The sequence below is a fragment of the Podarcis bocagei genome, assembly GCF_964188305.1.
Source record: "Podarcis bocagei genome assembly, chromosome: 4".
In the NCBI taxonomy this organism is placed as follows: Eukaryota; Metazoa; Chordata; class Lepidosauria; order Squamata; family Lacertidae; genus Podarcis; species Podarcis bocagei.
The window spans coordinates 17,614,171-17,637,102 of record NC_138128.1 but is presented as its reverse complement, the minus strand read 5'-3'; the positions used below and the strand labels follow the sequence as shown (position 1 = coordinate 17,637,102).

Here is a 22,932-nt window from a genome sequence, read left to right as displayed (position 1 = left end):
ACCCCACGCGTGTTCCTTGTCCCCTTAGACCCCTCTCCTGCATCATTAGCCACATCCTTCTCCACCCACCCCACGCGTGTTCCTTGTCCCCTTAGACCCCTCTCCTGCATTATTAGCCACATCCTTCTCCACCCACCCCACGCGTGTTCCTTGTCCCCTTAGACCCATCTCCTGCATTATTAGCCACATCCTTCTCCACCCACCCCACGCGTGTTCCTTGTCCCCTCTCCTGCATTATTAGCCACATCCTTCTCCACCCACCCCACGCGTGTTCCTTGTCCCCTTAGACCCCTCTCTTGCATTATTAGCCACATCCTTCTCCACCCACCCCACGCGTGTTCCTTGTCCCCTTAGACCCCTCTCCTGCATTATTAGCCACATCCGTCTCCACCCACCCCACGCGTGTTCCTTCTCCCTTTAATACTTTTCCTTCCCTCCCCACTTAAAATGTGGTTACAAAGCACGGATCCACATGGATCCTCAGGATTTTTGCACTGGGTCACCCCAAGTTCACCATCAGATCATATAGCATATGCATGGCTACAGCCTGCACCAAAACACACACACACACACACACTGTTTCATGGGGCTGCAATGGCGCAAAAACATGGTTACAAAGCATGGATCCACATGGATCCTCAGGATTTTTGCATTGGGCTACCCCAAACTCATCGTCAGATCACATCTGTGGCCACAGCATGAACCACAAAAATCATACATCCACTGTTTCGTTTAGAATATTTTTTTCTTGTTTTCCTCCTCTAAAAACTACGTGCGTGTTATGGTCAGGTGCGTGTTATAGAGCGAAAAATACGGTAGGTATGCTGGGATTTGTATCACAGTCAGACTTGCTGATCATACAGATGCTTTGCTTTTTACCATTTATTTGACAGCACTTGGTTTTGACTCATGAAACTGTAGGCCAGTGATTTTTCACATTTCTCAAGTTCAGAGCCATTTGTCTCCTGAGGAAACCTCCTATGTCAACCATGGCCTAAATGTTGCAGATTATTCTGGGCTGTCTTCTGTGGCCTGCTCTGATTTTCTGCAGGTCACTGACTAGACCTAGCTAGTGCCCTGCAGAAGCTGACTGTAGCCTAGAATGTGCCCAGTGCTCCTTTGCATTTGAGCATCACAGGGGAGAGTTTAGAGTGAAGAGCAAGCTTTCTTCTGGATAACTTGTCTATCAATGTCAATCTTTTGTCATGAACTCCCAGGGTCCTAAGAACACCAGTTTGGAAACTGACTCTTTAAGATATTATTCTACACTTCCCATTTGCCTGAGCAGGGAAAAAATTCAGGACCAGTGCTTACCCAGGTTTGGGAAGTGAGTCTGGAAGGAAAGATTACTAGAAGTGCACTGCATCTTTGTAACAGTTGATTTTATTTACCAATATTCAGCATAGGTGGAAGCAAACAGCTTAACACACTTACTAAACAAGTCAGCTGCCCAGATCTCATCTGCCCAGGAGAAGCAGTTTCTTTGTGTTTTCCATCTTACAGTCTCACAACCTGCTTTTGTTCTTTTCCTCTTTTGTACACACACAAACCCTGAGCTTTTCCCACCCTCCAGCTGGAAGGAAGCAATGTGCGTATTCCCATAAACCTGATGGATTTCATCTTCCTACAACAATTTTGCATCAGAAAACCAGCCTGATCAGTTAGACAGTTATCTCCCTAAAATAGAGGTAGCCAATATGGTATACTCCAAATATTGTTGGACCACAACTCCTTTCAGCCCCAGCCTGCATGGCCACTAGTCTGTTGGAGGAAAGCAAAGACATTTCCTTCTCCTGAACTTCTGTTTAATCCATGTGTTACTTTAAACCACAAGAGGGCACTGCTTGTGTAGCAATTTAGCCAGCAATTGTTTGTAAGCCTCTATGCTTAAGTTAAATCCTCCCCCTAAAAAGCTAAGGCATTTTTGTTTACTCTTCTATCCAGAAAAGATGCCTGCTATTTCTTTCATTCTATAGTTGTAAATAGTTCCTGCATGAATAAAGCCTTTGAACTCCATAAGCTGTAAGTGGTTACCATATTTCAGTCTAATTCATCCAAGCTGCAATGTCTGCTAACATAGTTTAGCAACATTTGGAGCAAACCACATTATTGTAACAAATGGATGCCCATAACAATATTATGCATTTCAAAATAGAGGTTGTGCAATATATTAGCTACTTACCGGTATCAGTTCTGTTTCTGTTGCTCAGTGTCAATACTTTAGTCTACTTTCCTTGCATCCAGGTTTATTCTGTCATCCTTGTTTAGACTGAGTGATTAGTTTAAATTAGAACCTGCAGTGTTTCCAAATCTAACATATGGTTTATAAGCAAGATCCAGAGAAGGCAGTCTCTGTTGGTTTCTTAAGGCAAGCCACTATCAAATTTCTAATAAAGTGAATTTAAACTACTGGGTGCCATCTGCAAAGAAAAATGCACAAATCCACCATTCATTTTCATTTTCTAACCCCATTTTAATTTTTTTCTTATGGTTTCAGTTATTAGGATTGTCAACTCATGAGTGAACTAACAATGATGGCAGTGTTTATTTGATATATTAGGGTGCTGCCCTGGATTAAGACGCATATTAAGAATTTCTAAAGTTGGTTGCTCATTCGGGGTTATCTAACACAGTTTGACAATGGGACTCTCCCACCACACATCACCAATAAGAAAATAGCAGGAAAATGGGCTGCTCCCTATAACATGCAATTTTGGGGAATTATGTCATAAAATTATAGAATTTCTTCCTTACCTATGCTTACTTTTAATTTGTTTTTCAAAATAGAAAAATACAGTAAATATAAACATATAAAACATGAATGCATATAGCAAAAAGAAAAAGTAACATTACAATATTCAATATATAGACTTCTTCTTATGTTGTTGTAGTTGTTGTTGTTCCCTTTAATTGCATTATTGATTCCTACACTTGATGGGAAATAAAACCCAAAACTTTAAAGGCATTTAGTTACATTTTTGTTGTGTATAATTCAGATTTGGAGATTCCAACCTTTTTAGTCCTTCAGGAGCAGGAAGTTTGAGCTGTCAGATCATCCAAAAGCTTTGCCAGGACAGTTTTCATTCATTTCACTGCAGTTGGTGCCAAACCATTATAGTAAATTTATGGATGAAACATTGGGGGAATGTAAACCTGCTATACCGGCAGTTGTGAACTCCAGATGTTGTTTGAATCCAGCTTCCATCAGATCCAGCCAACATGGTCAGTGGTGCTGGGAGCTACAGCTGAACAACTTCTGGAGGGACCCAGGTTCTCTTTCTCTGTGCTATGGCACAACAGAACACAAAATCCCTTCGGAATTTCCTATTTTTGTATACGGTGGAAAGATGTGGCGGAAGTGGCATGATAGAATAATACTAAAATTTAGATGTAGGAACTTCACCCGCCTTTGTGTAATGTTTGAGGAGTATGGGAATATGTTCTGTTTATTATTTACATCTCAAAACAACATCTGCTAATGCAGAAATGCTTCCAGATGGCTAGCTTGCGCAAAAAAGTGAAACTTCTCATGTATAGCGCCATGCAACAGCACGTTTGAGTATGACGCTGACATGGAAGCGATGCAGAAAGGCCAATCTTCCGGTTTTAAAAATAACAGAAGCAGTTTCCAGCATTGGCTTCAGATGGGCAAGTTTTGCATGCAAGGTATTAGCAATTAACTTTGTTGAAATCTTTAATTGAGGCCAGAAAAAGTCAAGGCTCTCCTTTCTTCAAAGTCTTCTTTCAAGCTGTTCCCCTACATTTTTTCCCCTTTCATTTTTACAAGGTTGGTTTTAAGTGCGTATCAGCATTAAAAGAGAGCGAGAGATAATGAAAGAGAAATAAAAAGCAGAGATTGTTTTGAAAGCAAATAGGATAAGCAGATGTTTTCATTTAAAAGTTGATATAATGCTACCCTCTCCAGTAACCCCTGCCCTTTCTGGAAAATTGTGTGTGTGGAAGGGGGAAGTCAGAGCAAGCCATCCCCTTTCCCAAAAGGCTAAGGGATCACATGATGATCTGGGATGTCTGGGAAGGGTTTGATTAAAATTTGGCAAGTGATTCCCAGCACTGCATCTGAGAGCTGATCAAGTAAACGTTGGGATGTAGTTTGCTATAGGCTTCCTTTGTGACTATGCCAACAGACACATACAGGCAACTCCCCATTTTTGCATGCTCTATTCGTGTGTGACTGCACACATGTGCAGTGCTGGGAACCCACAAGTGGATCCCAGAAATGGGGAGGACCCTGGAGAGTCCTCCTGGATTGCGAGGAGACCCTCCCCAGAGCTCAAAGAGGACTTCCTCTTTGGGTTCTAGGGAGGGTCTCCTTGTGAGCAGGAAGCACATCAGGGCTTTGCTGAGGTCTCCCACCTAATATCTTCTTGACCCATCAGCTCTGCGGGCCGTGCTGTCCCTCTGGCTTGTGTGGCTCTGTTGACCGGCCCAGCTGACATATGGCATGAGCCGGAGGAGCAGCAGGCTTGGTTGAACTGCTCACCAAGCCTCTGGCTCTCAAGGAGACCCTCCCCAGAGCCTGGAGGGGCAGTGGGGCTTCCTCAGCTGGTGCTCCATTTCTGTCCATGCAGTGGCGCAATGCTGTGCACTTCATGCTCATCCTCTTCTGTTGACCAACGACACATCACTTGGGGGGTGGGGGTCATGGCTCTGTGCTAGAGCACATGCTTTGCACATATGAATCCCCAGAATCAATCTCCAGGGAGTGCTGGATGAAACTGAGACTGCGTCTGAAAACCTGGAGAGTCATTGTCAGTTAGTATAGATGATACTGAGCTAGATAAACTAGTGGTTTGTTGCAGTGTGATGCAACTTTCTGTGTTGCTATGTAATGGAAGTGAGACTTTCCAGTCTCTCAGAACCATGTCAGAGGAGGAGAGGGGCTTATGTAAGCCCAAGGGCTGTTCACATAAAGCTAAGCCGTAGTTCAGCATCACATCTGCATGAAGCCAACTGTTCTCTGGAAACCTGAGGTTCCTTGGAAGCTTATCAAGAGTCCTTCAGTGAGAAGGTCCATAATAGAACAAGCTTGGCTGATGGACAGCTTGGTTGACCTTTCCTTGGCACCAGACTCCACAAGATGCAGAAGACCCTTGATGGTGCCACTGGCTGCTCTTTCGTTCTTTCTTTCCACAGTTTCTGACAGGTTGCTCAGATTACAAAGCGGGAGATGAATAGGAACATACACAGCAGCCAGAAGCCTGTCGTTGGTCCCTAGCTCAGCAGCCCTTACTTCAAAAGCTGTGTGTGATCCATTCCCTCTCATGGTGGTGGAAGAGGCATCATTACATCCTTCATCCTCCTCTCGTGGTTACCATGGGTTCACATAGCAAAGCACTGGTTGAAAGCCCTTGCCCCCGCCCTGTAATCCTTCTAATACCAAGTAGAGATAAGAAGAGAGCCTGGGTGGAATTGGGGGGTGATGGGAAGGCAGACGGGTGAAATAATTGTTTTTATTAGATTTTTTGGGGAGGGAGGGGAAGTAATCTCACACCCCCATCCAGTTAATACTATTACTCTACATTTTTTGAATTCACCTAATATTCCTCTTCTGCCTCTCGCCTTGTTCAAATAAAGACCATTACAATATTGTGAAATTGGCTTGGAGACATTGGCTCTTTTGACTTGAGCAGCACCTGTTTCTGAATCCTAGCTGAGAGATAAAGAGAGAGAGCTTCAGATAAAACTTTATGAGGGTGGGAAACAAAGAGGGCCTTTCTTCATCCTCGGGAGTGTGCGTCTCGGAAGCCTGTTGAATTTCAGTGACTCCTGGCCTAGGCTTTTCCTGCTCCTTCAAGTCAGCAGCAAAGCAAATCTCTTTTCGCATTTGCGGGGGATAGAAGATCACAAAAAGGCAGGCAGGAAGGTCTTGCCCCAGTGGAATTAAAAGTCATGGTGTCTGTTGAGCAGTAAAGTACGTGCTCTAAACAGATGGAAAGTTCCTAGCGGTCCAGGAGAACAGAATGGGTTTAGCAAAGGACACAGCATGGCACGGGCCAAGATACAGGGGAAATAGCTAATTCAAAGACAGGCCAAAATTGTGCCTGGAAAGAAGGGGAGCTGTTGCACTTTGCCTGCTGCACATCTTTTGTTTTCTAAACTAATTACGGGGGAACAGGAGTCCAATTCCACCGTGATAGGAAGGTGAGGCTGGTCTTTTCATTCCCCTAGGGATTCTGGAATGGAGATTCCCTTTCTGAATCCCACATAGCTAGGAGCCGATGTGGCTTTCGCTTCCTACAGGGATGGCAGGGATCACCCCCAACTTGGGGAAGAGATAACCATTCCTGCGTGCTGTCTTCACAGTGAAAATGGGACTCCCCTGTTCGTGTCTGCTATGTATTTAAGGGCATGTCTAGTTTGGCTCTGTTTAGCATGGCAAAGAGGAGACCTAGAGGAGGCGTGGTAGCCATCTTCAAACATCTAAAGGGCAGTCGCATGGAAGATGGAGCAAGCTTGTTTTCTCCCATTCTGGAGGATAGGATGCAAACCAATGGATCCAAATTACAGGAAAGGAGATTCTGACTAAACATCAGCAAGAGCTATTCGACAGTGGAACCGGCTCCCATGAGAGGTGGTAGACTCTCCTTGCTTGGAGGTTTTTCAGCAGAGGTTGGATGGTCATATGTCCTGTATGATTTAGCTGAGATGCCTTCATTGCAGAGGATTGGACTAGTGGGGTGCTTTCCAATTCTGCAATTCTGTGATTCGATGCACAGGTGCTGAGAAGGCAGGCCAGGAGACTAAGGGATTGGGGAAGTAGAGGGCAGGAGAAAGCAAAATCAAATGTACACATTAATAACCCACCAGATCTTTAGCCTCAGAGCAGTAATCTAAATACGTATACAGTCATACCTCAGGTTGAGGTTGCTTCAGATTGAGCATTTTCTGGTTGCGCTCCGCAGTGACCCAGAAGGAACGGAGCATGTTACTTCCAGGTTTCAACGCTCGCACATGCGCAGACGCTCAAAATGACTTCATGCGCAGAAGCAGCGAATTGCGGCACGCTCAGACTCGGGTTGCGTTCGCTTCAGGATGTGAACGGGCTCCGGAACGGATCCCATTTGCATCCAGAGGTATCACTGTATATACTTGCTACATTCACAATAAACAATGTCCCTCCCCCCCCCCCATTATGGGAACAGTGGCAAGCTACAGGCTTGTATACTCTCCCCTCTCCTCACAGCCACAGGGGATGAAATCAGCTGCTTTTACTCGCATTTAACATTATGTCTGGATCTTAAACTTTGCTTCATCTGAACTATGGCTTATTGGAGCAAGATAACTTCATAATCCATTGTTTGAAGCTAGCTTGCTTCAAACAAGCCACAGTTAAGATTAAGCACGGCTTGTCATGTTTGGATGACATAACAACCTGTAGTTAATCAAAAATAGAAGCTAAAGCTTTGTAGTCCTCCTAGCTGCACCAGAGGAATGACGTGAGCCTGAGGCAACCATCGCTGCATATTTGGCACATCACCTTGTGGTGCCGTTGAAGCCTATAATACCTCAACCACCTATTTTTCTTTTCTAGATATTGATGAATGTGCAGTAAGGAGTGGAGGCTGTCAGCAGAGCTGTGTGAACACTCTGGGTTCCTACCACTGTGAATGCCATGCAGGGCACAAACTTCATGCTGACGGCCGTACCTGCATAGGTGAGTAACACCCAGGCTGTAGTTTTTAAGTGATGGGGGGAAGGAGAGGAGGCGTTCATAATTTGGTCTTTAGGGGGATGCAAATTCAGAGCTGTGTGTTGTTTTGGGGTATTTTTCCCAGCCAAAATTATATAATGCCAAGTTGTCAAGCTGTCAAAAAGGTTGTCAGTGTTGTTGCTCTTAAAGCTACTTTGGTGCAGCTGCCTCTACTGTTCACATCACGGTGTTTGTGGGTTTTAGGGTTGAGAAAGATGCCAGATTAAAGTTGCCCTCGTGTGAAGCTCTATTTGTGGGATGTTGACTGCTGGGTTTGGGGTTTTTTTAAGGAATGTGCCATTTTCATTCTATACTTGTTTTTATTCTCATTGCAAAGTTTATTGCGGACTCCTTTGTTCTTCGCAATGAGAGTGAATTAAGGAGTTTGACAGTCCTCAGCAAATGGCTCTAAAAGGATGCAAATGGTAGTGCTCTATTAATGAACAGTGGTGTTTTTAAAGCCGTCTATTATGTTCGTTTCGTTTTAAAATTTATGGTTCACCTTTCAGCCCATTAGAGTCCTCAGGATGGTTCACAAGGCAGCTCCCAAGGCAATGGAATTATATTAAAACCACAAATATTAAAAACCAGAACAACCCATTAAATCACAATGAAATAGCCAGAACTGAGATTAAAATGTTTCAGAACACAGTGTATAATCAAAGTAGCTGTAGAGAGTGGGAGAAACATTCAACCAACCATCTCAAAGGCCTTGCAGAGCAAAAGTGTCTTAACTGTGCTTCTAAAAACCCAAACGAAACAAGGTTGGTAGACCTCCTTGGTAAACCAGTTTGAATAATGTGGAGCTGTATACATAACTCTAATGTGCAGTATGGGAAGCACTATAAAGCACTTCCGGACCTGATGAACTGCACCCAAAAAAGAGCTTTGTGACAGAGCTGTTGGACAGTGGAAGGGTCTTCCTTGGGAGGTGGTGAACTTGGGAGGTTGGATCGTCTTCTGCCATGGATGTTTTAGCTGAGATTCCTGCATTGCAGAAGGTTCACATTGATAACCCTCAGGGTTCTTTCCAACTCTACAATTCTGTGATCATTGCAGACTTGGCTTTCACAGGACAAGGAGTGATAGGCATCCAACTTGCTGGCTGGATCCTGTTCCCTACCACTGCTCTAGTGTTCTCTCTCTCTCTCTCTCTCTCTCTCTCTCTCTCTCTCTCTCACACACACACACACACACACACACACACACACCAGTGGTGCCTTGGTTCTCAAACACCTTTGTACTCAAACTACTTGGAACCCAAACACTGCAAACCTGGAAGTAAGTGTTCCAGTTAGAACTTTTTTCAGAAGCTGAACATGCTCCGTTTTGAGTGTTACGCTTCAATTTGAGTGCCACACATCCATTTTGAGTACCACACTTTGTTGTTGTTTTTGTGACTGTGTGGAACCCAGTTCAGCTACTGATTGATTGACTGTGTAACTGTAGTACGTTGTTTATTGCTTTCATTTTATGGATCAATGGTCTTCTTAGTAAAATTCATGTTATATTGCTGTTTTAGGGGTTGTTTTTAAAAGCCTGGAACGAATTACAGTGGTGCCTCGCAAGACGAAATTAATCCGTTCCGCGAGTCTCTTCGTCTTGCGGTTTTTTCGTTTTGCGAAGCACGGCTATTAGCGGTTTAGCGGCTTAGCGGCTATTAGCGGCTTAGCGGCTATTAACGGCTTAGTGGCTTTAAGAAAAAGGAAACAAACTCGCAAGAACGTTTTGTCTTGCGAAGCAAGCCCATAGGGAGATTCGTCTTGCGAAGCAGCTCAAAAAACGCAAAACCCTTTCGTCTAGCGAGTTTTTCGTCTTCCGAGGCATTCGTCTTGCGGGGCACCACTGTAATCCATTTTGCATTACTTTCTATGGGAAAGCAAGCCTTGGTTTTGGAACGCTTTGGTTTCACTGCACAGCGATCCCTCTTGCCGTTCTGGCTGCTGAGATTCAGAATATTTTTTTTCTTGTTTTCCTCCTCCAAAAACTAGGTGCGTCTTGTAGTCTGGTGCATCTTATAGGGCGAAAAATACAGTACTCTGCATTCTAAGTAAGGATTGACACACTTTGTGCGTCATGGGGATGTTGCTGACACTGACACTGACACTCCCACATCAAGTTCTCACCTCTGACACCCATGCTGCATTCTCACCCTTGACACCCATCTCATGATGTGCTGTCATCATACTGTGAGTTCCCCCGCTCTGGTTCCACATCGTTTGCTAGCCGGGGGCAGAACAACTTGCAAAGTGATGACATCGCATTATGAAGTGTGTCTCTACTCTTCACAGATGAGAACTTGGAGGGTGTTTTTGGCAGCAGCCCTGTGACATTTATAACTTATAGTTCAACCCACATTCAGAATTCAGAGCCTTTAGAAGTGCTTTGTGAGGGATTGAGTTGATAGCCAGATATCTGTGTCATCCTAAAGATACCAGTTAGTCTAACAGGACTTTTGTTAGTTTTATACTAAAAATAAATGTTGGAGCTCACTTTTTCTGTTCATCAAGGAGAAGTTTTTTTTTAAAAAAAAACATAGAGTGAGAAAAAAAGTAAGAAAAAAAGTGAGTGAGAATGAAAAGAAAAAAAGAAAAAATACGGTTACATTACCATACATTAATATATAGATGTGTATATTATTATTATCCCAATAGACATATAATTGTCTTAATCTCCTGAATTGGGCAACCTTAGAGTTTACATATACCTTTGCCTGGGTGGACAGTATTAGGATCAAAATATTTGAAAGTTTCAACAACTCTTGAAACAATTATGTCAGTTAGTCAGATATGGAATATATTTGCTAATAAAAATTAATTTGATCAAGGAAAAGTTTTAAATGAATGTGCTGATGCACCTTCTCTGAATGAATGAAATTTGAAGTATTGGGTACAAAATAAAAAAGTTTTCCCATCCTCATCAGCATGATTGGTACTTTCGCATAGGCCAATTTTAAAGTTTTATGAAGACCAATTGACCTCACATATCTATTCTCAGAGATGCAAGTGGAAAACTCTAAATGATGCAAGGTTATCTGGAACTATTTCAACTGCAGTTCAGGCCTAATTCTGGGACATAAACAGCCTGGCCTATCCTGACAGAAAATCTTTGAACTGAGGCAGGAAAAGTATGTCACTGTCAGTCTCGTCAGCAGTTTTCAATACCTTCAACAATGGCACTATTCTGGACTGTCTGGCCAGGATGGGACTTGGGCTCCATTCTTCTTGAAGAAGAGATTTCAAAAGGTGGAAAGTGTCTGTTTGACTCCTTGGCCACTGGGCCTGGGGTTCCACAAGGTTCTGTTCTCCCCCCCCCCCCACTTTTCAACATCTAGGTAAAGTCTTTGGAAGCAATAGTTTTTGGAGATTTAGAGTGTAGTGTCCTCAGTATGCAGATGACACCCAACTCTATCTCTTTGAAGATGATAGCCATCTTCTAATATCTCAAGGGATGTCGCATGGAAGATGGAACAAGCTTGTTTTCTCCTGCTCTGGGTAAATTAAGCATTTTAATGTATTCCTCAGGCATTTGGTTATCTTTAACACTGTTCTATATTTCTTTGATATTCGATTTTTTTTCACGTTTGGAAATGGTTTTAATGTGTGTTTTAATGTTGTGAACTGGTTTGACATTTTCTTAACAGTAAGTGGCACAGAAATATATTTTAATTAAAAAAAAAACATATTCCTTTTTTCTCTGTTATCGGTTTAGAATATTTTGAAAAGTGGTGACAAAGATATTTTAAATAACAAAAAGAAAAAAGAAGCCAGCACGTAACATGTTGTTAAAAAGAGAATTAGCAGGGCCTGATATTTTTTTGAATGGTCCTCTTTTTACCCTATATTCACATAGATTTGTAGTTTTCTTACAGTTGGTGGTGAAATGACAGCAGAGCATTGTTTTAATTGAGATACCAGAGCAATAGGGCATAAAGCGTCAAAAGCTGTAGCCAAGTTCTGTAGAAAGGATTAAAATTCTCTGTAAATCTGCATATCAGCACAAGAGAGATTGTTATTCCATTTCCCATTGATTCCTGGTTGAAATGTGAAAAACAGCTCAGTTAGGTATGAATGACATTACATCTGTTGAATCCATTCTTTTGCATTTCTTTGTTTTTGAGCTGAGGGCTAGATGAGCTTGGGGATCGAACACATGTCTTGTTTGCAATTTCTTAGAGTTGCCAGTACATTGGCTTAGTTACAAGATAATATTTAGCCTGCCATTCTAGCCAAGGTGGGAGAGAATCCTTTAAGAAAAGCTTGTCCTTTTCCGCTTCCTTGTTGGGTTATATGCAAATAACGTTAAACATTCTAGCAGAATCGTGAAGCTGTCTTTATAGATCTTGGAGACTAGGGGATGGAAGCAGGAAGTCATGCATCAGAAAGCAAAGCAAGGATATGAATACGTGAGAAATGTGTAGCTATAATTTTGAATAGGAAATCTGATGTTGTCCCAATAGGGGCAACGTTCACCTTAACAGAACTACTTCTGTTGTGTTATTTTTAATTCAGGCCCAAGGTTAATGAAGAGACTTAAATCAATAAGCTAATGGGGACATTGGTCTCTCAGTGCCTAAATTTATTGCAATAGACTTAATGCCCCATTTAAAAGAATGTCACGGAACAATACAAAACCTGAAGCTACAATTCGCCTTCTCCCCCTTGACAACCAGCTATTACCATGCTGCACAGGGTTCAGGGCAACATACACGGACAACACCTTGAATAGGTCACTCATCCCTCCATAAAGGAATCCAGCAGCCATCCATGACCTCAGGGCTATGTGTCTACACACATACACACATGTTGGGGAAGGGCAGTGAACCAGTATGAACAATAACTGGCTTTATTTCATGGTTTCTGTTATGCAGCCTTTCTTCCGGCATCCATCTTGGAACCAGTCCCCAGAACACAAACCCTCAAGCATGTTCAGTTCCACCTGTTTCTCAAGAAACACTTTTGGGTTGTTGGCTAGATGGCTATACAGTGGTACCTCGGGTTACATATGCTTCAGGTTACATACGCTTCAGGTTACAGACTCCACTAACCCAGAAATAGTACCTTGGGTTAAGAAATTTGCTTCAGGATGAGAACAGAAATCGTGCTCCGGTGGCACGGCAGCAGCAGGAGGCCCCATTAGCTAAAGTGGTCCTTCAGGTTAAGAACAGTTTCAGGTTAAGAACGGACCTCTGGAATGAATTAAGTACTTAACCCGAGGTACCACTGTATATATATTTGCATACCATAGCTCACTGGTAGAGCATCTGCCATGCACCCAGAAGGTCCCAGGTTCAAGCTTTGGCATTTCAAGGTAACAGGGTGTCCTCAATCTGAAGCCCCAGAGAGCTTCAGTGTGCATAATACTGCACTGGATGGACCAATGTTTCTTGTTTTCCTTTCTTCTTTCCCAAGTTTTGTGACTTATATCCTAATATTTTCACTCTAGCTGCAGCAGTGGAAGTGTTTTTGCTAACATAGTTAAAAGACCATCCTTTAGAAGGTCCCAGGATCAGTCCTCAGCATCTCCAGGTGGGGCGGGGAATGTCCTCTGTCCTTGAAAAGCTACTGAGCTATATGGACCAGTGGTTTGACTGACTGACTGCAACACAGCTTCCTCTGTATCAGAGCGCTAGCAAGGCTTTTCCTTCCCTGCTCTGCTTTCAAGGATCATTTTTGGAGCAGATGTTTGTTGATGGATAAAGCTTTGGCATAAAGGAGGTAATGCATCCAAGGCAAAAAGCAAGTCTTCAGCTTATCACTAAGCTTTTGGAAATAAGATGCCTTTACCAAAGGGATCATATGGTGTTTAGCACAGTACTAGTGGCTGGAGGATGTGAGCTCATCCAGGGTCCTGCTTAAAGCCATAAGGTCTAGTATTGTAGGTGGTGGGTCAAAATACACATGTTGGGAAGGCAATCTGCTCTTTAGGATATATTGCTGCGTGAAAAGTTGCTCCATTTTTTGCCCTCACTTCAGATATTTGGGTGGAGAACTGCATCACGACATTCTGGCTTTTTTTGTGTTCTCATTGTATTAGGTGTGAGCTCTTGTGCCGTCAATAACGGAGGCTGTGAACATGAGTGTGTGCAGATGAGTGAAGACCACTACCGGTGCCAGTGCCACACACGCTACCAGCTTAAGAGAGATGGGAAGCACTGTGAAAGTAAGTGTGAGCCCAGGGTGCAGGTAACCTGTTGGAAACACAATACGAGCCCAAAGGCTGTAGTTTGGGCTAACCTTTGGCCCTTCAGATATTGTGGGACTCCCTGACCATTGGTCATTCTGGTTGGGTTGATGCAAGTTGTAGTCCAACAACATCTGGAGGATCCCAGGTTCCCCGCTTCTGCCCTAGTGGAATGCATGTTTACTTGCATTAATTAATGCAGTTTTGTTGTTGTTTAGTCGTTTAGTCGTGTCCGACTCTTCGTGACCCCATGGACCAGAGCACACCAGGCACTCCTGTCTTCCACTCCCTCCCGCAGTTTGGTCAAACTCATGCTGGTAGCTTCGAGAACACTATCCAACATCTTGTCCTCTGTTGTCCCCTTCTCCTTGTGCCCTCCATCTTTCCCAACATCAGGGTCTTTTCCAGGGAGTCTTCTCTTCTCACAAGGTGGCCAAAGTATTGTAGCCTCAGCTTCACGATCTGTCCTTCCAGTGAGCACTCAGGGCTGATTTCCTTAAGAATGGAGAGTTTTGATCTTCTTGCAGTCCATGGGACTCTCAAGAGTCTCCTCCAGCACCATAATTCAAAAGCATCAATGCAGTTTGGGTGTCAGAAATAGTGAGTCATGTGGCTGGTCCATGCTGCCAGGCTCTCTGGTTCAAGCCTGTTACATTTCACCTACACACTGACCTTGTACTATTGCAATAGGGGAATTGTAGGATTATATCTAAGTCTGGACTTCTTTAATAGCATTTGCAACTTTTTGTAATCTGCCTACCCTGTGGAAGTATGAGGATCTCGATATAGAATGTAAGCATTTGTCCTGTCCTGACCTCAAACAAAAGCTTACAGGGCATTATGGGAGTTGCTCAGAGAACAAGAGAGCACTGGGTGAGCGCTGACAGAAGCTGGAGGTTGACTTATAACTCCCCCAGACTGGATTACCACTCCTAAACTCCAATCCAAGGCTTCTCAAAAGGACCCCAATCTCCTCAGCTGGAGGCAAATGCATCTGCGTCTCTTCAGTGCCTTCTCACCTGACCTGCTCTCGGCCATATTTCCTGCAATTCTGTAAAGGGAGAAACAGCAAGACTTGGCTATGAACTGAATATCATGGAGGCCCATGGAGTGGTTAGAGGAGACAGTAGGGTAGTCAACTCATCAAGTAACATAGGGGGGAGAGGAAATAATAAGAGGGAGGTGTACGAGGAGGGACAGTGGGGAGAGGAATAGAGATCAAAGCAGGTTATTGGATTCCCTTGTTCTCCCTTTCTTAAAAAGAATTAGGAAGGAAATATGACCTTGGGTTGTCCTTCCTTCTGCCAAGCTTTATTAGCTCCCATTATCTGTCGAAGCTGCTGATGGCCTGAGCTTTATGCTTGCATTTCCATTGATCTACTGGAGACTTTGTTTGCCAAGTTTTGCAGCCGAGCTCAGCTAAATCTCCCATTGCAAACTCACTGCATGTATGGTGCCATGTGCAATATGCCCATATTTACCATGAAATATATGTGGGGGTTTTTAAGGAAAAAAAATCAAGGCTTTGGTCCTGTGTTTCTTATGTCTCTCAGTTATGCTTGTAGCAGGAGCTTTGCCTGCGAGAGGTGTACAAAAGACAGGGAAAAGACTGCCTCACTGCAGCGCTTACAAAGGAATACAATGATCACGAAAGGATAAAATCAGAGAAGCCAAAGGCACCATTATCAAAGTGGGCAAAGGATGTTAGAAGTGATAAGAAGGGTTCTGGATGTACATATGGAACTGCCATATACTATTCAGACCTTCTAACAGCTGCCTACTCCTTTCTGCAGTTTTCTTAAGGTCCCAAACATTATATTGCCTACGTGTGCTGCTGCTTTGCTCCTGAGCTTAGTAGTCTAGAGACAAAACAGCTCACCTAAAGATACATGGAGCTGCATATATACTAAAGTCGCATCATCTAGATCAAGGGTAGCCAACATGTGACCCTCCAAATGTTGCTGGACTCCAACTCCCATCAGCCTCAGTCAACATGGCCAAAGTTCAAGGATTGTGGGAGTCGTAGACCAACAATATCTGAAAGTAGCCACCACATTGGTTACCCCAGCCTGGTACTTGGAAATTGACTTGGGGCACATTTTCCAAAATATTGAACCACCACTGGAATCTTTAGGCCTAATTTACCGTGGATTTTTGTTGTTGCTGTTTTGTTTTGGGTGTTTTCAAGAATCTCCTGGTCTCTTTCTGATTTGATGTGCAATATATTTGGAGCAGGAGCTTGCGCTCCTTTTGGAAGTGCATTTCGAAACAATTGTATTGACTCTCCGGTAGAGCCGCTGCTGTAATCCCTCGCAGCAAGATCTCTGGTTGTTAAGGGCTGGTCACGGTTTGCCAGGCATGTTTGAGCAATTATATTTGTCGGACTGCAAAGGAAGCTATAGAGGAAAGTGCCATCAATTTGAACTGCTGGCACAGAGAACCGTTGGCAGGCAGAGATGCGTGTGGAAGTATCTGTGTCAGATCTCTGCTGAATATTGGGAAAAGCAAGTCAGCACTGTATGAAACAGAGAATATCATTAAAGCAGATCCCTCTCACCCCCCCTCCCGTTTCCTCTCTCTCAACCCTCCCCCCCCCTTATTTCTTTCTTTTCAGCTGTTGCAAAACAGGTTGTGCATGTTGGCCAGTTTTGTAACTATTGAAAATAGGTTCAAGCATCTCTGCCAGATGAACTTGTCAAATGGCTCGTGATGAACAGTCGGAATGAAATTGGGAGATAAATATCACTGCAATGTGAAAAGACTTGCAGCCTGCGCCAGATAGATCTTGACCTGTGTTCTGTGTATTGGTTGATGTGTATGTGTGTGTGTGTGTGTGTGTGTGTGTGTGTGTGTGTGTTCTCAAAGCATCTTAGTTTGCTGGTTTGTAATTCAGACACCTAACATTCCTAGCTAGCACCTTTGATCTGCATTGTTTGGATTTCTTGGTGTTTGGTTTCAGAGATCGACCCCTGCGCGAGTGGAAATGGAGGCTGCTTGCAGATCTGCCGAAATGAGAGCGGACTTGCAGAGTGTGAATGCTATTCTGGATATCGCCTTTCTGCAGATGGGAAGTCCTGTGCAGGTAAAAAAAGCAAAATGTGGGTTGCGGGGATGGTAACTAAAATTGAAGAGTCTAGTTATTGACCTCTTTTCTAACCAGGTATGCTAAACACAGGGATGCAGGTGGCGCTGTGGGTTAAACCACAGAGCCTAGGACTTGCTGATCAGAAGGTCGGCGGTTTGAAGCCCCATGACGGGGTGAGCTCCCATTGCTCAGTCCCTGCTCCTGCCAACCTAGCAGTTCAAAAGCACGTCAAAGTGCAAGTAGATAAATAGGTACCGCTCCGGCGGGAAGGGAAACGGCGTTTCTGTGTGCTGCTCTGGTTCGCCAGAAGTGGCTTAGTCATGCTGGCTATGACTCGGAAGCTGTATGCCGGCTCCCTCGGCCAGTAAAGCGAGATGAGCGCCGCACCCCAGAGTCGGTCACGACTGGACCTAATGGTCAGGGGTCCCTTTACCCTTTTTATGCTAAACACATGTAAGCAAGAACATAGTTGGAGCCATTCTGCTGTGAAGAGGAGTTACAGTCTTGGGGTCAGACTTCTTGATTCGGAAGCACAGGGGTGGGGAGAGCCCCTCTGGCCCCCATTGCCTACTCCTGCTGGCAGATGTGTTCAGTTGTCTCCCATTAGGAGACCATGGAAGGGAGCTTCAGACTATTGTTCTCTTCTCTGCCATTGCTGGTTCAGCTATTCACTTCTTCCCACCATTAGAGGAGAAGAGAACCTAGGAGTCTAAGGAAAGTCCTCTTGGAAATGAGTGCATACACCACTTGGAAACCATTTTAGCAAATAAATGGCAAATAAATAAATATAAATATAACAATTTGTTTACTGCAGTTGTTTTCCACCTTTTTCTCCAAAGAGCTCAAGGTGGGAGCCAGTGTGGTGTAGTGGTTAAGAGCAGTAGATTTGTAATCTGGGGAACGGGTTCGCGTCTCCGCTCCTCCACATGCAGCTGCTGGGTGACCTTGGGCCAGTCACACTTCTCTGAAGTCTCTCAGCCCCACTCACCTCACAGAGTGTTTGTTGTGGGGGAGGAAGGGAAAGGAGATTGTTAGCTGCTTTGAGACTTCTTCGGGTAGTGATAAAGCGGGATATCAAATCCAAACTCTTCTTCTTCATCTCTTCTACATGAGTCTCCCACCCTCAATTAATCCACACAACAACCCTGAGAGGTAGGTTAGGCTGAGAGGCAGTGGCTGGCCTAAGATCACCCAGTGATCTTCATGGCTGATTTGGAATTTGAACCCTTGTCTCTCAGGCCCTAGTGCAGCAATCTCATCACTACACCAATCTGCATCTGCAGGGTAGCACATTGGCTATTCTATAACCATGTCTTAGTGATTGAGCATAGGTGTTTGCTTCAGTTCCCTCTTCTACCACCACCTCCACCATCTCAACCCACCCCAGCAAAAAATAAAAACAAAAATCCCTGTTGTTCTGTAGAACTATGGAGTGCCTTCGAATATTTTCAGAAGGTCCAGTCATGACCAACAACTGCCTCTTATTCACCTCTGCTGGTCTTCCTCTGCATACACAGCTCAAATAAGCTAAGTCCTCAGTTCAAATTTGTCCACAAACAGGGGCAGAGAGGCTGGGCAAATAGGTTGAGCATGCACTGACTGCGCATTGTGGAACATGCCCTAGAATCTTCTACATCATTCCTGGATTCCTTTGTAGGCTCCCTGATTTCGAAAGGTTCCTGAAGGTTGCTGATCTCCATTAAGGCTGACCTTTCATTCAACACTGTTCAACCTCAACACCGTTTTTGTTCTACAGATGTTGATGAGTGTGCAGAAGGGACGGCCAAGTGCACCCATCACTGTGTGAACACTTTGGGCTCCTTTGCCTGCGTATGTAATCCTGGGTTTGAGCTAGGAGCTGACGGAAGGCAATGCTACCGTAAGTGGGAGTTTTGCGGCAGTGCTGTAAAGGCAAGTGTATCTTTCCAAAAGGATAAAATGAGATGATAATTTGGTGGCCGTTTTTATCTGGGGAGGCGTGCCCCTGTTTCTGATTCTTGTGGTATTCCCATTCTTTAAGAACCAAGGCGATTAGAATTCCCAGTATATGTACCTCAGTGCTTGAATGCTGGATTTTGCAGAGGCCTACATGCTGAGACATGGTTTCTGCAATCATGAGTGCAAATCCAGAATTCTGAACTCTGTCGCCTGCATTTCAAGAGGCAAACAGTGCTGTTGAGCAGTCTTCAATATATAGTGAATTATAATGAGTTCAAACATTCCCGTAGTCACCCAAAGTACGTGTTCACTTCAGACTCCATGTTTTAAGGCTGATTTTACCCCCACGTCCATCTCATCTCTCCTGATTTTGCATGCCATACGGCAGTTCTAAACAAAAGCATAATTACTTCATATATGTTAGCCCTCATTTTTCCTAACCGATTCATGACTGAAATGTGATATAAAAACAGTGGCTTGGCCTACTCAGTCCAAAGCTCCGTGCTTGACCATAAAAATTATGAGATCACATGGATGAAAAGGTGGAGACAGGTGGGGAAAATATGGAGAAATAACGCTTAATCTAACAAATTAAATTTATATTCTGAACTAAAAATTTATGACTATTCAACGAATAACATTGATGAGCCTCATAAAATAGCAATATGGTGCATGCATTATATAAAAAGATTTCAAAGGCCTGAATGTGTTTAAACTACAGAATGTTTTCTTCAGCAGGAAACTAGTTACACTGAGCAATTTATATCCCCCCCCCCCGACACTACAAATGTAACCAGCCTCTTTGACCTTGGGTTTTATAATAGCCCGCATGTCTAGCTTTGTTTTTTAGTAACTATATAATTTTCCACTGAAGAAGTCGTCGTGAGTTTGAAACATGTTTGAGCCCTTGATATGCACTGGTATGTTATCAGGTTCATCAGTGTCATTTATTGTATATTGATAGATATTTTGGTTCAATGTGTGCATATTTTTCCTGCATATTTCCCTCTTAACCTCTTTGTTCTTTTGGGTTGGTTTGTGGCCCAAGGATAGGAAAAGTCTGCAGATACATTAAAAGAACTGTAGTTTACCCCTCACAGTGCTATAATTCCCAGCATCCTTAATCTACCATACCCAGGGTTCATAGTGAGGAGGTGCTTTAAATGTATTGTGTGTATGCAGCCGAAACAACAAGTGCTGAAACTCTTGTGTTCCACTTAAAGATACAGGACATCCTAGAAGCTAATATAGTTTGCTACTACTAACCCTCTGAGTGATGCAGATCTTTATGTAGCCAAAATGGCAGCAGCTGCAAGCAAGAGGGAGGTAGGAGCAGCCTTAGAGGAACTGCAAGTTTTGCTAAAGTACAGAAAATCTTTCTTGGGCTAAGGGAGAAACCCCAAAACAGACTGAGCAAGTTCACTGGGCATGGAATTGCTGAGATTGTTGCGGGAGGCAAATGGAGAACCAGTGGGGGAGGAATGCAATGGAGTATCCCTGAAGGGGCTGGCAGGAACTGCACTGTTTTCTTCTAGAGCCCACGTGCAGCAAACTTACTACGATTCTCATTTTTATTTATTGATTGGCAATGATTTGATTCTTTTCTGGAAAGGCATTGAAATGGAAATTGTCAACAGCTGTGAAGATGATAACGGAGGTTGCCTTCATCACTGTGAGCACTCCACCAACGGTCCACTCTGCTCTTGTAACCAAGGTTACCGCTTGGATTTAGATGGGAAGACATGCACAGGTGATGTATAAGGAAATGCAGACAGCTCTTCAAAGGAGTGTGTCCCCTTGTTAGACTACAAACCTGCACTGGCTTTATACAGTGGAACCTCAGTTTTTGAACGTAATCCATTCCAGAAGACCATTCGACTTCCAAAACGTCCGAAAACTATGGAACAAAATCCATTGAAAAAATGGAGAAACACGCTTTGGAAGATGTTCAACTTCCAAGGCGTGTTCAAAAATGGAAGCAATTACTTTTGGGTTTCAGCGTTCAGGTTCCGAATCGTTCGGTTTCCGAGACACTCGAAAACCAAGGTTCCACTATACCACTTTAACAACTCTTTCCCCCCACAAAACCTATTATTGGGTGGGGGGATTTTGGGACCTGGGTTTACAGAACAGGATTACGTGGTTAAGGAGGGCAATGCCATGCACTCCAAACCATAGAGGTTGTTGTTGTTATTTCATTTGGCACAAAAACTGTCAAAAGAACAGTATTTATTTAACAAGGAATGGGAAGAATTGATAGCAATAAAGAGCGCAGATACACACAGAGTCACGCAGATGATCGCCAAAGGAGGAGGGCTTCAAGAGAGGGGAAAGTGCAGAATATTCCACACCTACAGTTAACAAAGCAGCCGGCTTACTTTTGAAAGCTTTCTTTTACACTATAAGCACTTTATTTTACACTATAAGAAATGAAGCAGCTGCAACAGACTGTGTTTATATAATATTTGGAATATAGAGTACTTAAGGTGTTTTATGTGGTAACAATGGAGGCAAGTTTTTTCACTGGTAGCACCAGTGTTTGGAAAGCCCTCCCTGATGAAACATGAGAATCCCCATCAGTATTGGCATTCCACCGGTTCCAACACTAAGCAGAAACATCTGCTTAGGGAAGCATTCCCCTGAACTGGACTTGTGATTTCATTGTTTTAACTTGTTTGGTGTTTTTTTGTTGTTTTTTTAAAAAAAACTCTTTTAATTGCCACACATTTTAATTGATAGTTTTGTTGTATATTTCAATTAGGGATGTGTTAATGTTAGAGTGTATTTTAAATATTGATTAATATTTAATATTAAATATCAATATTAAATATTGATTGACTTTATAGTTGCAGATCACGTAGAAGCAGATCACGTATTTTGGCATATAAATACTCAACATTTGTTAGGATTGTTTTCTGAATCCTGTGGCCATTCTGGGAGAGAAAAGATTATAGCAGATGCAGATATAATTGCTTGTTAGTTTATATCAGGAATGTGGAACCTGCAACTTCTATCCTTCTGGACTATTAGACATGCTGTCTGGAGCTGATGAGATTTGGTGTCCAATTTAGAGTGCCACAGGTTAGCCAAGTCTAGGCTATACAGTGCCATGAATGTGCATTTGCCACTTTGCAGAGTATAGGCCACTCCTGGTTTAGACACATTTGAATGACATGTGATCGCGCACGCACACACAGCGCCAAACCCAGAAGTAGCCCCAAAATGTCATAAAGACATCATGAGAAGGGGAGGAATGAGGCGGGATGGACCAGGGTTACGCATGCTCTGCTGACACATGGATACCACCGGAACTGAACCCCCATGCAAAATGAGGATTTCCTGTATAGGAGGACAGGTCTCTGCCCAAAGGAGATTACAATCTCCACCAGCACAAGCTGTTTTTTAAAAAAACACCATTATGCAAAGGGGACAAGAAGCGTTTCCCGCTAACTGATGGCAGGTTTCAATGCACAAGTGAGTATTAAGAGAACCAGAAGCATAGATATGATCTGAAACATTGCCTGCAAGCTTCTTTGTGACGTTTGAAGGAAAAAACAATGGTATTGGTCCATAAACCTGCATTAATCGATTTCATGCTGGCCTCCGGCCTCCGTGGATTGATTGCATGTTTTCCCTATTTCCTTGTTTTGACCCCCCAAGAATGTTAGCACCCTTTCCAAGGTTAATTGTCACACTGACCTTTCTCTTTTCTTGTTTCTTCATTCATGGAACTTTGCAAATTCAGCATTGACTGGTCACCGCTTGGGTAGCCAATCAGCTTGGCTCAGTCTGTACTTCTATTTATTTATTTATTTATTTATTCATCCATTCATTCATTCAATGACCTTGTTTCACCTTAATTACATCAGGAGTTTTAGGTCCCATGCAATTCCAGCTCTAGCAGAGGCACCATGTGATAGTGGTTATCAAGTTTCCAGGAATTATATAGTGGTTATCAAGTTTCCAGGAATTACATAATTGCCTTTAAAAAGTTAATATTTTCATCTGAGAAGAC

General features: G+C 43.3%; 1 protein-coding gene across 8 annotated transcripts in view; it reads left to right on the top strand.

Moving 5' to 3' along the window:
• Positions 1 to 22,932, top strand: part of LOC308584834 (uncharacterized protein) — a 228,757-nt gene that overhangs the window by 131,233 nt on the left and 74,592 nt on the right. For all 8 annotated transcript variants that reach the window (XR_014007041.1, XM_081189917.1, XM_081189919.1 and 5 more), the window contains 5 exons: positions 7,553 to 7,675; positions 13,748 to 13,873; positions 16,854 to 16,976; positions 18,736 to 18,858; positions 20,530 to 20,667. Coding sequence is in view for 7 of the 8 variants with exons in the window: in XM_081189917.1 (XP_081046043.1) it covers positions 7,553 to 7,675; positions 13,748 to 13,873; positions 16,854 to 16,976; positions 18,736 to 18,858; positions 20,530 to 20,667 (633 nt within the window). In the remaining variant the exon portion in view is untranslated. The remainder of the gene's footprint in view (positions 1 to 7,552; positions 7,676 to 13,747; positions 13,874 to 16,853; positions 16,977 to 18,735; positions 18,859 to 20,529; positions 20,668 to 22,932) is intronic.